The sequence below is a fragment of the Poecilia reticulata genome, linkage group LG9 (genome assembly GCF_000633615.1).
Source record: "Poecilia reticulata strain Guanapo linkage group LG9, Guppy_female_1.0+MT, whole genome shotgun sequence".
Classification (NCBI taxonomy): domain Eukaryota; kingdom Metazoa; phylum Chordata; class Actinopteri; order Cyprinodontiformes; family Poeciliidae; genus Poecilia; species Poecilia reticulata.
The window spans coordinates 23,562,773-23,577,993 of NC_024339.1; the positions used below are offsets into that span (position 1 = coordinate 23,562,773).

The 15,221-nt window shown below is 41.1% G+C and overlaps 2 protein-coding genes across 5 annotated transcripts in view; one reads left to right on the top strand and one right to left on the bottom strand.

Annotated features, from left to right (window-relative positions):
• thbs4a (thrombospondin 4a) overlaps window positions 1-7,121 on the bottom strand; it is a 10,806-nt gene extending 3,685 nt beyond the window's left edge. The window contains exons 1-17 of one of the 2 annotated variants that reach the window (XM_008418830.2): window positions 6,712-7,091; window positions 5,638-5,835; window positions 5,310-5,557; window positions 5,125-5,227; window positions 4,956-5,047; window positions 4,444-4,495; window positions 4,152-4,351; window positions 3,928-4,065; window positions 3,750-3,830; window positions 3,522-3,674; window positions 3,326-3,430; window positions 3,137-3,244; window positions 2,490-2,649; window positions 1,624-1,742; window positions 1,500-1,552; window positions 1,332-1,416; window positions 1,137-1,233 (exon numbers count right to left, since the gene is read on the bottom strand). In XM_008418830.2, the coding sequence (XP_008417052.1) occupies window positions 1,137-1,233; window positions 1,332-1,416; window positions 1,500-1,552; window positions 1,624-1,742; window positions 2,490-2,649; window positions 3,137-3,244; window positions 3,326-3,430; window positions 3,522-3,674; window positions 3,750-3,830; window positions 3,928-4,065; window positions 4,152-4,351; window positions 4,444-4,495; window positions 4,956-5,047; window positions 5,125-5,227; window positions 5,310-5,557; window positions 5,638-5,835; window positions 6,712-6,784 (2,065 nt within the window). In that variant the 5' untranslated portion in view covers window positions 6,785-7,091. Of the gene's footprint in view, window positions 1-1,136; window positions 1,234-1,331; window positions 1,417-1,499; window positions 1,553-1,623; window positions 1,743-2,489; window positions 2,650-3,136; window positions 3,431-3,521; window positions 3,675-3,749; window positions 3,831-3,927; window positions 4,066-4,151; window positions 4,352-4,443; window positions 4,496-4,955; window positions 5,048-5,124; window positions 5,228-5,309; window positions 5,558-5,637; window positions 5,836-6,711 lie in introns of both variants that reach the window. The other variant, XM_008418829.2, reaches the window with a different exon arrangement.
• A 1,285-nt stretch (window positions 7,122-8,406) lies between these two features.
• On the top strand, window positions 8,407-15,216 carry mtx3 (metaxin 3). Of its 3 annotated transcripts, XM_008418826.2 has the most exons (9): window positions 8,413-8,718; window positions 10,353-10,422; window positions 10,665-10,741; window positions 11,478-11,570; window positions 11,658-11,840; window positions 11,932-12,008; window positions 12,094-12,251; window positions 12,454-12,542; window positions 13,850-15,216. In XM_008418826.2, the coding sequence occupies exons 1-9, from the start codon at window positions 8,638-8,640 to the stop codon at window positions 13,943-13,945; spliced, it is 924 nt and encodes a 307-aa protein (XP_008417048.1). In that variant the 5' UTR covers window positions 8,413-8,637; the 3' UTR covers window positions 13,946-15,216. The 3 variants fall into 3 exon arrangements, with proteins under 3 accessions (XP_008417050.1, XP_008417049.1, XP_008417048.1); XM_008418828.2 differs by lacking the exon at window positions 12,454-12,542 and having other exon boundaries at window positions 8,407-8,718; window positions 13,850-13,942; XM_008418827.2 differs by lacking the exon at window positions 11,478-11,570 and having other exon boundaries at window positions 8,408-8,718.
• Window positions 15,217-15,221: the final 5 nt, after the last annotated feature.

The window sequence follows — 15,221 nt, forward strand, 5'->3', positions numbered from 1 at the left end:
ATATATATAAATCCATAAGGCTGAGATGATTATGCATCTCCAGCCTCTGGAGATGCTGCAGATGCAAATGCAGAGAGATGCAGGTCCTCTGTAAGTCTCCAGCACGATGTCGACAACATTATGCTGTGGGTCTTTTTACTGTTGGATGGTACAGAAGGAGAACTTCCAAGGTCTTCAACTTCGCATCCAGTCACCAGCTGGATGTAAAACTTGAACACAATGTGGTGATCCAACAGGGAAAAGATCCCAAACAAACATCAAAACTGGTTCTGAACTGGATAAAGTAGGTCAGTTTTACTGTGTTAAAGTCTGTTTGGGATTATTGCATTGTTGGTATTTCCAACTGTGCCTAAGTTTCACCTGAACCCAAGTGTCTGGCCCACATGAAATAAAACTTAAGAGAGTGATCAGAAACAACCTGAGGTATTCTTGTATTGAAGTGGAATGGTTCTACAACATGTGACTTCAAGTTTCGGTTTATTGTGGATTTGATTTAAATCCACAACCAGACCCGAAGTTTTCATGAACTGGAAGTGCTTAAACGCCAGTGTCACTGTCTATAGAGAAGCAAGTTTCATGTTGACATGTTATGGCATACAGAACAAGAATAAACTCTGTGCTCCAACACTAAATCTTCAAGCTACACTGAAATTTTCAGCTATTCAAGCCAAATATGATCAGATGGAGGAAAGAATTCACATTTTGACAAAAAGTTTCCTTGGAGGAATTACAAAAAGGGGTTGAAGCTTAAGAAAAGTGACGCGTAGTGGTGATGGTGCGCTGCACAAAGCGGGTGAAGTAAAAACTTTGGTATGGATAAATCAGTCTACATTAAGCTGTTGCAGTGGCTCCAAGTTCAACCCTGGTTGATCATCTGTTGACTATGTTTCAAAACTAAGTCCTTGCCTGGAAACCAACCTCATTTAACTAAGCTCTAAATACTTTTCTTCCACAAAACACATGCAGTTTTTCTGCAACTTGCTAAGAAAAATTTATCCAAATGTAACTCAAGACGTGGATTCTAAATGGATGAAAAAAGTCCATCATATTCAAACCTTATTTTTGCATGATAAGATGATGACTGTATGCAAACTTCTCCCCTAAGCTGTACAATTCAAAAAATAATGAACACAAACTGTCTGAGTCCTTTTGGTCTGAGTTGGGAACCAGTCTGCAATTATCTTCACTATCTGGTATGCCGTCATTATCGTCATCGTCGTCACATTCATCTCCCTGCAAGAAAGAAACTACAGATTGGTTCTCTCTACATTAGCGATATGAATCGGCGATTATCACCAGGTGTTAATGAAATATAAAGAACGAGATGAAACCATTCCATCCTTGTCCGTGTCCAGCTGAGACGAGTTGATGACAGTGGGACAATTGTCTTTCGTGTTCTGGTGACCGTCACCGTCACTGATGATAAAAATAAATAAAAAAAACAGGTTAAAAAAAAGAAAGAAACACTTTCAAGACAATCAAGACAAAGCAGGGTGTACCTGTCTATGTTGTCATCACAGGTATCTCCTACTAGGTCATTGTCTGAGTCCGACTGCAGGCGAGTGGAACAAACTCAGTTGATGACATGGAAGAGAAATCTCCCTAGTTGTGTTTTGTTGTTACCTGATTAGGGTTGGCCACGTCAGGACAGCTGTCACACGCGTCCCCTACGCCGTCGTTGTCCCTGTCTGCCTGATCTGGGTTCGGGACATGCTGGCAGTTGTCAAGAACATTTTTCAAGCCTGGAAACAGGATTAAAAGCACAGCGGCTGGTTGGATGTAGCCTACAGGGCAGTCAGAATGCATCAGCAGATGGCAGCGTTTGTTTCAAATTGATGGTGAAATAGTTTCCAGTGGTCTTCAGCTCCTGGCAATGGCTTTCCACGGAAAAAATTATCTAAATGACGAGGCAGACATGAGCTAGTTCTCAGCAATCTGACCACAGAGTTGAAAACATTACCGAATGACCAAGACGAGGGAGAACCGCCAAGCCCAACACCAAACAATGAGTATACACAAAAGGCAAGAATTTTCCATCAGAGTTAATCAGTAATCAGAGTTCCCACCAAACGCCGATTAACTAAGGTATGAGGGGGAAAGTTTTAGCAGTTGGAGTTTTTTATGTAACACTGCTCTGTATTAGCATATCCTGAAACCCAGAGATCTAACAGGTAGAAGATGTTGTTGACTGAAACAGACAGAGAAGCAGGGGGATGTTTTTCACAGAAAGGCAATAACAATTGTTCCCGTCTGTGTCTTCCCAACAGGAAGGTTCTTATGTCCAGACAGACTGCAATCTGGAAAATCCTCTCCGACTGGTAATGCCTTTATCAGATGACTGCTTTCACTCTTGGTTCTTCTTTTCTTTTGAACTAATTTAGGCAATAAAACCAGGGAAAGGCCACTTCCCATAATCTGACCACATATAAAACAAAAACTTACACTCCGATCTGATAAACAGCTATCCAACTAATTATTCACACTCTTACCGTCTCCGTCCATGTCGTCGTCACATTCGTCTCCCAGGCCGTCCTTGTCCGTGTCCCTCTGTGAGGGATTTTGAATTGTTTTGCAGTTATCGCAGGCGTCGCCATGGATGTCTTTATCACTATTCTTCTGGTCCAGATTTGGGACCAGCCAGCAGTTATCCTGGGACAGACAAATTTGTTTTTTTTTTGTTTATTTTCAACACAAAAGTTCCACACACCTCCATGCAACGATACCTCGTACTTTTAACATTTTGACAAAGATAAGACAAAAAATTATACATTTAAACACTTAAGTGGAAATGGTTTTATCAGAGTACTGCCTTCAATGCAACTTTCTCACTTTATTATATCAAACTTAGGAACTAAAGCCAGGGAAAGACAACTTCCACATTTAGAGAGCTCTTTTACCATGACATGCATATTTCTGAAGTGAAGCTAAAAATGCTCTAACAAATCACCCAAAACATAACATTTTTAGAGAAACATGGTGGTGAGAGCATCATGCTGTAGGAATGCTTTACTTCAGCAAAAATGGGAAAGCCACAATCAAATTTATGGTTGTGAACTCTCAAAATATGAAAATTCAAGGCGCAAATATTCTGAAAGGCACCGAATCTACTGTGCATATGATGAGCTAAGTCACCTACATCTACGTTAATGATGCCGTCATCGTCTGCATCGTCGTCACAGGCGTCACCAGACCCGTCCCTGTCCGCATCCTCTTGGCCAGAGTTGGGCACAAACACACAGTTGTCCTGGAAAACACACAAACAATAGTTTCTGACGCAAGCCTGGGTTGAACGTGAGTATGGGAGAAGGACGCAGGAATGGAGTACCTGGTTACAGTTGTTGTCTCTGCACACAAGACTGTTGTCTGGATATGCATCAATATCTGTGTCCTTCCCACATTCGTAACCATTACCAGCCCAACCAATACCGCACTACGATTACAACAACAACAAAAAAAAGTTTATCATCACATATTGCAGTGACAAACATATTCTTACATCGATGCCTGTTGGGAATACATACCACACAACTAATGCTTCCATCTCTCTCCACAATGCACTCCCCATTGACGTCACAAGGGTTCGGCTGACCATTGGGGCACAGTCTGGTGCCATGACAGCCTGTCAACTGGTCGCCAGTGAAACCAGCCATACACTCTCCACATCGGAAGGAGCCCTGAGGAGGACGACACAGTCAGAGACGGCTGTCCTCATCTATTAAAACGGCACACTGTACATAAAGTGGTCTTACTATAGTGTTGTAGCAGAGGGAGTTGGGGGTGCAGCCTCCGTTCTCAGGCGGGCCCAGACACTCGTCTAAGTCTTCACACATCTGGGAGAGGAGGAAACGTCAGAAACCAAACACTAGATAGGGTATTTTTGTGAATTAAAAAGATCTACAATATACAGCAGGGAGGGCTGAGTTAGACCTGTTTGTGTGATTTGGCGTAAGACACTCCGACGCCATTGATCTCTGGTCCAGTGTATCCCACAGGGCATTTCTCACAGCGAAAACCAGGAGCGGTGTTCACACAGCGGACGCCAGGGAAACACGGATTAAAGCTGCACTAAAACTCAAAAGCAGAGAAGAAAGATTATGAGTAGCTGAGCGCTGCCAGGTGCCGTAGTGCGAATTAAAAAGCTTAATCCATACCTCATCTACGTCGTCACAGTGAACCCCATCTCCTGTGTATCCATCAGGACAGGGGGCACACTGGAAGCCCCCTGACTCTGAGGAAATGCACATGTTCTGTCTGAAACAGGTCCCTGGAGGGCACCCAGTCAGATGGGAAGGAAACACCACCTGCTTAGGACTCTGACCTGGGACAGTGTTGGTGGGACTGCCTTCGAGTCCTGTGGGTGAAAACAGAAAAAAGTAAATGTCTCTTGTTTCAACAGAGTTTAAACACTGTAAACAAGGAGGAAGACCTTTTTTGACTGCTTACCACAAGCCAGACACTCAGCAATGGTGTTCCTCAGAAAGTTTGTTTCCTTAATCTACATCAGAGCATCATGAACATTGTTAGAATATTATCTTTCAGCTACAATGGAAATTCTGAATGATGACATCTTAAAAATCAGACAAAAAAAAATAGCAGAATGTTTCTGCCTCACTGTTTGACATTCATATTTGACTAACTTTTACTGCGGCTCTTTACACAGCCCCTAACATCTACTTTAAAAAGTAGATGTAATGTTTAAAAGTATTTAAACATTTAATAAACTTTTGTTTAAATATATTTTTCTTTATTGAATTGCAGCATCTTTTGATCTCCATAGCAACCAAATTGAAAAAAGAATCAAAAAACTTCTAACCTCCAGCTGCTTCCAGTATGATTCTCTCAAATCTACTCTCCATTGTGATTCATTTTACTTTATTTCAGAGCAACTCTTAAGAGTGTTCTCCCTTTCCAGGCATTAGAAACAGACTGACAAATGCAGACAGAGGACACGTGACCTGCTTGTGGAGCAGCTCCCTCATCTCAGACAGCATGCTCTTCAGCTCCTGCATGCTGGTCTGATCTTGCACCACCCTGCCTCCCTGGAAACCTGAGCAAAGTTATGAATCAGCATAAAAACTCTCAGACACAACCAGTTTGGGACACCGTAGGCCCATGTCAACACACCCAGCAGGTGCAGAGACTCCGCAGGTTCCATGCTGCAGTCCTGCAGGGTGGCCACGTTGTCGATGGTGTCCTCAATGACCAGCTTCAAGTCTGTCAGATTATCCTGACAGAGAAATAAAACGGAGCGCATAAAAGCCTGAGGAACGGCCAGAGCCATACATTCTCATCACAGATTTCTCATTCACCTGTCCGCTTGACTGCAGGGTCCTCAGTGCCACCTTGTTGGGCCCAGGTGGGAGTGACCCGAACGCGGCCGGCAGGTCATTCACAGTATGAGCGAGCCTGCAGTCGACGTAGATGTTAAGGCGAGGCGGGCCGCGCTGGAGGCCGCTGGCGTGCATCATGACGTGGTGCTCCCGTCCGTCTGCCAGGGAGCCGTGGTTGAAACTGGTGGTGCCAAACCTGCCGTCAGTCTTCTGGTAACGAAGCGTCACTGGAGACGGAGCGATAAACAGAGGCATCAGAACCGGCGTGGACTCGCAGAACAATGAAGCGTTGGCAGAACAAACCCACTTTTGCTCAGTTTGGCTTGCACATTCAGCTCCAGGTACTTGTTGTTGTCTTTGGGGTTGAGCACACTGAACAGAGAGGTGGGGGCCCTGTTTTGGAGCCTGAAGGACGAGAGGAGGAACGCCTCATCCCTGCCTTTGTTCTTCAGGCTTCCTTGGAGCAAGTCTGGCAGGCAGTCTGGAGACACCAGCAGGTCGTAGACTAACACAGGAGAGAGCTGTTAGAGGAGTGGGCTGTGCATCAAATAACAGCAAAGCAGTAAGTTAGAGGGACCAAAGAGCTTATTAATCCTTTTTCAGTGTAATTTAGTGGGATTGCATGTTGTAAACACAAACTACTGTAGTGCATAATTCAGCTTTGGCTGCATGTGTGGAGTCTTTAATCTCCACTTCAGCTTCAGGGAATTTTTCACATGTACACCAAGCTTTTCAGATGTCTATGTGTAAGAGAATTTAAAATGAAAACAATTCATAAAGTGAAATCTCAGTAAATCACACTAATGCTTTCAGTAGAGAGCGGACGAAGGTAAAGTGCTCCATCTGGCAGACTTTAAGTGGTTCTGTGATCCGGTGTAGCCCAATTACTACTCCTGAGTCACTGTGTTGCGGCTCTTTACTGAGTGTGACAGAACCCCTTTGTGATGTGCGTGCATATATGTATGTTTGTGTGTGCAAATGAACTTTCATGATAGCATCCTGCTGTGTTTTTATAGAGCCGCAGCAAACTCTGTCCACTGGAGCAAACCTCTTTGCGCTGCACTTACACGCACAAACACAAATGACGGATTCAAAGAATAACACCAAGTGACACAAAGTTGAATGAAAAAAGTTGAATGCACACTCTGGGAAAGCTTAGATCTCAGTAATGTGCTCCCCTAAACTATCTGGTCTAGGTCAGTTTGTCATTAGAGCACAATATCAGACTCTAAAGCTCAGGGGGAAAACTTGCTTTAAGTTCACCCTCCACTGCATCTGCACTCCTATTTTTTCTCATGTTGAAATGGAAAACGTTTCATAGCTACAGACTACCAAAATCTTTGGTAAATATGTTTTCCATGAGAGCAGAAGCGGTACTTACCAATACCCTGAGCTGCGACAGTGAGCAGCAGTTGCTGCAGCACCAGCCATAGAGCTGCTGCTTTGAAACACATTCCAGTCACCAAGCGCGCACCTCGAGAAAAGATTTCATAAGTCTCCTGTCGACTGATGAAGGTGAACGGACAGATCTCACACGGCAGAGGTTAGATGTTGTTTTTTTGTCCACAGGCACAGCTTATAAAGTAAAGGGGAGTGTCCTTGCACACTGGTGGCACTGTAAGTGAGTACTTGTGTTTGGTTATAATTGCGGGGGAGTTGCCTCTCTGTATCGTCTTATGTATACAGTTTGGTCAGAATATCATCACCCTTACCGTAATTGCAAACATCTGAATACAAAACAAGGCACTGGAGCGATTATTTCCATTGCATGGGTGAATTTTCTGTTCTAATGAGCGTATACAGTTCAAGATAAACATAGAATTTCTTGAGTTTTGTGTGTCTTGTGTTTTAATATGAAATATTTTAAACCTTCTATAGACAAACTCAGCCATCTGAAAAAAATTACCATTCTGGAAATTGTCATTTTTCCCACATATTGCAAAACTTTGCCTCAGAAATGGATGTGATCCCCTTGGGTAATATTTAAACAGCCTGCTGATGTGTATAAATCTAAGGCAGATGTTTTCAGTCTCCTTATGATTCCAGGTAATGTCCTCTACACGCCACTGCAGCCCTTTTTTTCTCTAATCTAGTGCAGGCTTGCAGGAAAAGCAGGACAAACAGGGTAAGACTTGAGTGGAAATATGGAACAATAGACGTCTGGTTCACGCTTTCTCTGCTGACCTCAAGCATATTTTAACAGCTGTTTGTCTAAGACAGAGAGAGACTTTTACCATTCCTCGGAGCATTTCCATTGAACATCCGGCTGAGTCTGGCTCTCTGGATTCTGACCAAACGGCTGGCAAACTTCAGCATTATATCAGCTGTGGGATAAAACTCGAAGTGCATTGCAAAGTATCCAAACCTCTTCAACGCTTTCATGATTTATTATGTTACTGGATTTATATTGGGATTTATATAGACCTATTCAATGTAGAATACAATGTTGAAGTTGAAGAAAAAGTGTTCATGGTTTTCAAAATTTCTTTTCCCAAATAAAACTCTGAAAAGTGTGGTGCGCTTTTGTTTTCAGACTCTAAAATATAATCTCAGTATAAATTGTGAACACTTGGAGGATTGCTAGAGAATATTATTGAGAAAACAGCATCATAAAGGCCAGGATCAGCAGCCAGGTGAGGGATAAAGTTATGGAGAAGTTTAAAGCAACATTAAGTTATAAATCAGCATCCCAAGTTTGGATCCAACTTGAGACCATAGTTCATCTTTCAGCAGAAAACGACTCAGCCACAGCTGAACGACTTACCATGTGTTAAGATGGCCCGGTCAAAGTCTAGACCTGAATCCAATAGAGAACATGTAGCATTTCATTCAATCTAAGTGAGCTTGGGCGATTCTGAAAGACAAAGTTTTGACTCTGGTAAGGGACAAAATATACACAAATGGTTGCATACATTTTTAGTTGTAAATATTTGTTTTTCCCTACAAAACACCATTTAGATACGGTAAATAAACAAATTGTTTTTAATAATGTTTTTGTAATCCAAATAAAAGATAACATTTTAAGACTTGTGCACATTAATCATCTAATTTAAGTAATTCTATATGTTTGCAATGGACAGTTAAAAAGAAAACCATTTTGTACTTGGTGTAAAAACACAGAGAAATGTTTCCTTTATAACGTTGGACATTTTGTTCAACAAAGTGATCGTATTTGTCACCTAATTTTCCTGACCAAGTTCATATCTTGCTTGTTAATGATCGCCCGTGTTTCTTTGATCTGTTTGTCTCGCGCGCAGAGATGTGACAGCTACGCCGTCACGTCCTCGGCTCTGTATGAATCAAAAATATGGCGGCTGCCATGGAGCTGAGATGCTGGGGAGGAGACTGGGGGCTTCCCTCTGTCCACACCGACTCTCTCGTAGTTCTGGTAAGATCCCCGTTTGCTCTCAACAAACTCAGTCTGTTCGTCCACAGCAGCTTTTAACAAGCCTGGGTACCTTTTTTTGGTTTTCGTTAGAGTGTCTCCTGTTGTTCCTCTCGTTAGCTTCAATGCTAACGCAGCTGCTGCAGTTTTGTTAGAAACAGTAGGAAGCTCTGTGGGATGAACAGATGAAATGTCCTGTCCGGCTGAATGCCGCAGCTCCACAGAAAGAGCTGCTGCCTGCAGAGGTTTGTCCTTCATGTGTAGCTGCCCGTCAGAAGTCACTCCTCATTTAAATAAATGTTGTCCTTCAAGGTCAGCTTGATAAAACTCTTGTTTTTGTTTCTTTTGACTTTATGTCAGTTTATTTGTTAGCTAGTCACTGACCATAAACCTGCTATGAAACCTGCAGGAAGTGTACGGTGGCGTTTGATTGCTGTAGGACGTGTTGTCATTGAACACATGCAGTACCAACTCTGGCCACAAGGGAGCACTTTTTCTTGTTTATAGTCATAATATAGTCATTTACAGTATTTTAAAGTATGTAGTATAAACTAGTGTTAATGATAACCTATTAGTCAAAAACATTTTGACTAAAATTGTATATTTTTTTGCATAATTTGTTCTCATTTTAGTTCTTATTCATTTTGCTCAAAATTATTTAGTAAATGTCATCAACTAAAATTATTAAGTTAAAATGTGTGCACTTTTCTTAATTCCTCCTATATCTGTAAGGACATTTACTTCTTTATACTTGCACAGATTAAATATGTGTCTTATAATGAAAGGTGTATTTGGAAACAACTTTACATCAAGTCTTGTTCTTTAGTTTAAGTAAAAATACTCAGAGTATTTTTGTATTTGTGTAGAGAATTTTATTACATTGCACATTAGATCTTAGAGTACAGTCTATTGTATTTTTTTTATTATTGCTTATCTTTATGTGATTCAGTGGTAATAAAATGCATTGTATCAGATATTTTATTAATCCCTGTTTTGAAGATGTAATATTCTAATTTTCAGAAAGAACTGATCTGAGAAAATGTATTTATTTATTTTCCATATTTTGCCACTTACTGTTCATGTCCAACCTGGATCTTTCAGTGGACATGTACAAGCTTTTTTTAATCACGCAAAATGCAGCAGCTGTTAAAGTTTTACTGTTACTGATAGCGAGTCCCTTTCAAGTCAACGTTTAAAGCCTCGAACTATGGCTCTTAAACTGGGTTCTGCTTCAGATTTTTTTTAAATCTGAAGTAGAACAAATTGAAAACCATTGAACTGTTTTTGGTACATTTTTTCAAACAACAAAAAAAGTATCAAAGATGTCAGTTTGCGCTTTAGATGATGTGTATTGTAATATAATCCAGTTCAGATTGGACAAGTGGAGATGTTATTCATTCTGAAAAGCTGTGAAATTGCCCTTTAAAGTATGAAAGATGGATATGACTAAACATGTAAATGTCTGAAAAAATGTGGAATTTTGAAATAGAAAATTGTGAGAAATATTGATCTAAAAACAGTTTTTAGACAATGTTTTCTATCTGGATTTGTTATTTCTGCAGAAAACCTTTTGATACAAATTTTAATTTTCAATTTTCTCTTTTTCTTACCAGTTTTTCCTCCTTTTTTTCTTGCAGGCATATGCAAAGTTTTCAGGAGCGAAGCTCTCAGTTTCTCCTGTGGACTGGACATGGAAAACCTTAACAGGTGGGCCTCTTGTTGACCTGACCTGTGCAGCTCTGTGGTCAGAGTACCGTAACAGGAGAGGAGAATGCTCTTCCCTCCTGAGATGGTTTTGCATTTTAAACATTGGTAAACTGTTTAGACATTGACTTTATTCATGTCTTGTTCACAGGATCCATAGTTTAGTTTCTAATGAGGATGCTTTTTATCTATATCTGCATCATCACCTTCAATCTGCTCATTATTTTTTTCTCATTTGTCCACAGCGAGCGTCCCAGAGCTGGTTTGTGGAGACACTGTTGTTGAGGAACCAACACAGATTCTGAACTTCCTGAGGAAACAGGTGACTGGGTCGGCTTGTTCAGGGTCTACACAATGAGCACCAAGAAATCAGCCAACTGATACATTAGAAAACAATCTATTCTACCTTCTGATAGGTCTGAAAATCAGCCACTGACCCATCTTGCTCTGCTGTGAGAGGGCTGACTGACCAAGTCATGTTTTGCACATCCACGGTTAGCAATAGTCACCCCATGATTGACAACTTAGCGAGTCTGACCGGTATTGGCAGGTCGGACATTTTGAAGATCGTCGATCGGCCAGAAAACAGCAAACGACGCACCCTAACGCGTAGCTACTGTTGCTTACATGAAGTCAGAATAATCTTACGATTTCTATTTGATCAACAACAGAAAATTAGGATAGTATTAGCATCTTTACCTAGTTTACTTGGGCATAATGGTAATTTAACAGATTTACCACTTTTGGGTACTATTTAGATTATTTCATTGTTGCTTCTATTGCCAAACATGGCTTTGAATTTTAACTACAGCACACACAGCCAGTTGTTGTTTGCACTCTGACCACTAGTTGGCAGCACAGTGTTTGCTCTTGACCCCTGCAATGTAAAGAATAGACATCAGCAGCTCTCTTGGCTGCATTAACAGCCAGAGGCAGTTTAAGGTGATTTTGTATCAGTGCTGTTAAACCCAACAGACCTAAAAGAAGAAAATAAGATTTTTCACGCATATTTGATGGAATCAGCAGTAATGTGCATCACTGTTGTTCTGTTCTTGCAGAGGTTTAATGCAGACTATGAGCTGACAGCCAGACAGGGAGCAGACACAATGGCCTACATTGCTCTACTTGAGGAGAAACTGCGACCAGCTCTGGTACCAGCGTTGCCCCTCTCACCTTTTTTTTTTCCCAAATAAAAAATGCAACAAAAAATTTCAAGACAATGTTTTTGTTTCCCACAGCTGCACACATTCTGGGTGGATGCAGAGAACTACAGCAACCTGACACGGCCATGGTTTGCTTCCCGCTCACCGTTCCCGCTAAACTTTTTCATCCCGAGTCGCCTTGCAAATGCTGCCCTCGCTCGCATCCTGGTAACCAGAGGAGAGGGGCTGCTGCACAGGATCTCTGAGGTGGAGGGAAAGGTAAGTCCGCCCAAAGCGCCGTCGGCTCCAGCTGGTTTCCAGTCAGATGTTGGTATTTCATGGGTGATGCTTCTTTTCTGCTTCACATCAGATCTACAGTGATGCTAAAGAGTGCCTGAACCTCCTCTCCTACAGACTGGGAACTGCAGACTATTTCTTTGACAACTCGTGAGTTAATTCACCTTTTAGCAAATCTTTTTAAGCGTTTCTGTAAGTTATTACCTCTACATATGTCAATATGTCGTTTACACAGCCCAACCAGTCTGGATGCTTTTGCCTTTGGTTTCTTGGCTCCGCTTCACAAAGCAGACCTGGCCAGCAGCCCTCTGCAGAGCCACCTCAGGCAGCTGGACAACCTCACTCGTTTCTGTGACAACATCCTCGCAGCCCACTTCAGTCCGGATAAACCCTGTAAGATCGCTGCACGCAGTGGAAATATTCTGTAGGACTAAATTGTGATGAAATCACGTCAATAACGAGGATGCAAAACTAACACAACCACCTCTTTGCTTCTTTGCACCTGCTTTACTTTTCTGCTCTAATTCATCAAACCTCTCTCATTTTGATGTTTCTTCTTCTTTGTGTGTATCGTCCTCCTTCTACCTCTTTCCAGGTCTTCTTCCGCCTGTTCAGGAAACAATGGATGCCAACCTGCAGAAACTAACACAGCTTGTAAACAAAGAGTCCAACTTAATAGAAAAGGTGCTTCTGCTTTCCATTTCTCTTCTTTTGCATCTGTTCATTGGACGCTCTCAGCAGGCACCAACACAGTCATGTATTTAGATGCTAAAATGGCAACGCAACATTAAAAATAAAGCAGAAGTTGGTGTCTGCAAATTCTTTTTCATTCATGATGTTTAACTAGGTCATACCTGTGTGGCTCTTTCTTCAGATCATTTTAATGAGAATTAGCTGGTAGGGCTAGTAATGCTCAGATTAACCTGTCTGCAACATAAAGGGTCTCATCAATCTAATGAACAATCCAAACAATTCTCAGAAAAAACCCTTTCCCTAGAGATTTGTTTCCACTGCGCATCTTAATGGTTGAGCTCTGAGCTGGAGAGAAGCGACCACACCTCCAAGTTGTACATGTAAACTGGCTGAAGGAAGCTAGAAGGAAGTTGTGAATTTTTAAGGCCAGATCGTTATATTTAGTGATGCTAAGAGGAATGGCAAAAGTCTATAGCCTTGTTGTTATTAGCTTAAATACATTGGCTTAATAAAGCAAAGATTTAGGCAATATGAGCATCTTTTCATCTTATCTTGCAGACTTATGTTCTTTGAGCCAAACTGACCTGATCTGACTGGAACATTTACACTTTAAAAACTCAAACTTTTTTTGTTTGTTTTTTTTTTAACCTGTGATGTTCACAGGTCTGTTATCAGCTCCGAAGAATCTGTCGTTGTTGGCTTCTGCTTCATCACATTTACCAAACTTATTTTACTGTGTAACTGAACACTGTGTTATATGACCTAAGGTTGACCCGTTGCAAAGCAAAATAAATCTACAAACAAATATTTAGATATTTATTTGTGAAATTAGGCTTAAGGACAAAGATTACTGGTGTTGAATTCATGATTAGACGACATGTATGCGATGAGGAAAATGGACTTATGAACATTTTTGACACAGAATGTTACACCAGGTTAAAATAATGTGCAAAATGCCATCTGCTTCACTTGGGAAGAAAATCTCTTTGTCTACATATTTTTTCATGCAGCTGAAAACAAAAGATGGTGTGTTCCTGTCCATGTAATGCTGAAATAGATATAGAACATAGAGAGGACATCCGCAGTGTGTGGCGTATTTAACAGTTGAGTAACAGTGAAGCAGGAACACAGAAATTGTGTTTTCCTAATTTGTTGGGATCATTTGAACATTGTTAGAGATCCTGGAATCAGTAAGGCAACTGTTTTAATGGGGTCTCTTAATAACTTTCTACATTATATATTTGCAGAAAGAGCTGAATTGTTTTTTTTTTTATTTTTTTTATTTTTTGTAATTGTAGATGGATGACAATCTTCGCAGCAGCCCACAGCACAAACCTCACAGAGCCGAACCCAAACCCAGTCTGTCTTCTTCAAAGAACTCTACCCCGGCCTAACGACCGACTGTCCAGCTCTGATCCAGCTGCACGACTCATCGGGCAGCGCCATGTTGACCTCAACCAAACCCAACATACTGACAAGGGGGGAAAAAAACTCATGAACCAGGACCACGTCATACTGTGGCTGAAATGGAAGAATTTTCATTAATCATGTTATTAAGACTGTATAATTAAGAGACTATTTTTATGACAACGACGATGGATTTTAAAGATGCTCATCAGGAACGAAGGAAAAGTGCATGTGAGATGTATTTATAAAAATGAAGAGAGCATGCATGTGGTCAAGAGTGGAAATCTACGAAGCGGTGCTGGATGACGAAGACGCGAAATATTGAAAGGGACACCAAAGGAACCGAAACGTCCAGAGAGGAATATCAGTGGTGCAGACTGCTTTTTTTTTTTTTATCGTTCTGCTGATTTTATTTAAAGGGATATACCTCTAAGTTCTTCCTGCTAGAGTTGATCTCTTGCAGCCTGTGTTGTGGTGCAGATTTTTGTTAAAGCCTGAGAATATTTAATATCCGTCCATTTAAAAAGCGTTATTTACTGTGGAGGGTCTATGCCGAGAGCACAAAATGTTTTATTTAGATTTTTCGCATCGGCTGTAAAACGTTTGGTAATTTCTTTTGCAGTAGTAAATCTAAAGTCTGCATGCAATCAGGATGGCAGGTATTTAGTCAGTTTTTCTTTGTCGAGGGTTTCTTGCATAGTTTTAAATAAGATGATTATAATTGCTTTGTTGTGATTTCCTCCTATTAGGGCTGATCAGCTTTATCAAAAACACTAAGGATTTGCACTTTGAATCGAGTTGCTCACGCATAACATTTGGGACTGATTCTGTGTGTGTGTGTGCATATGTGTGTCTTATGGTGACATTTAACAATCAAACCGCCTCGTTTGTTGCCTTCGTTTCTATGCAGCTATTTTTGCACATTTATTTGTTTTTTTCTGCCATGTTTTGCGTGATTTGCTGTGCCTGTTTATTTCCTCTGTTTAAACCCAAGTGAGTCTCATTTACTGCTTTGCTTGTTTTTGTTTATGGACTGAATACTATGAAGTTCTTCATGCGTTAACAGGCCCCGTCTTTTCCATCTTCTGATCAGACTTCCTCACATTCAGTGTTACATTCCCTTTGAAGCGCCATCTTTTAGAAATATTGTTGCTGCCAGTCAACAGATGGTTGCAGTGTGCCTTCATGACTGCTGGTTTCTTCTTCCAAAATGTTCCTGTGAGTTTTTATACACACGTCATAAATGATATTTCCCATGTTTGT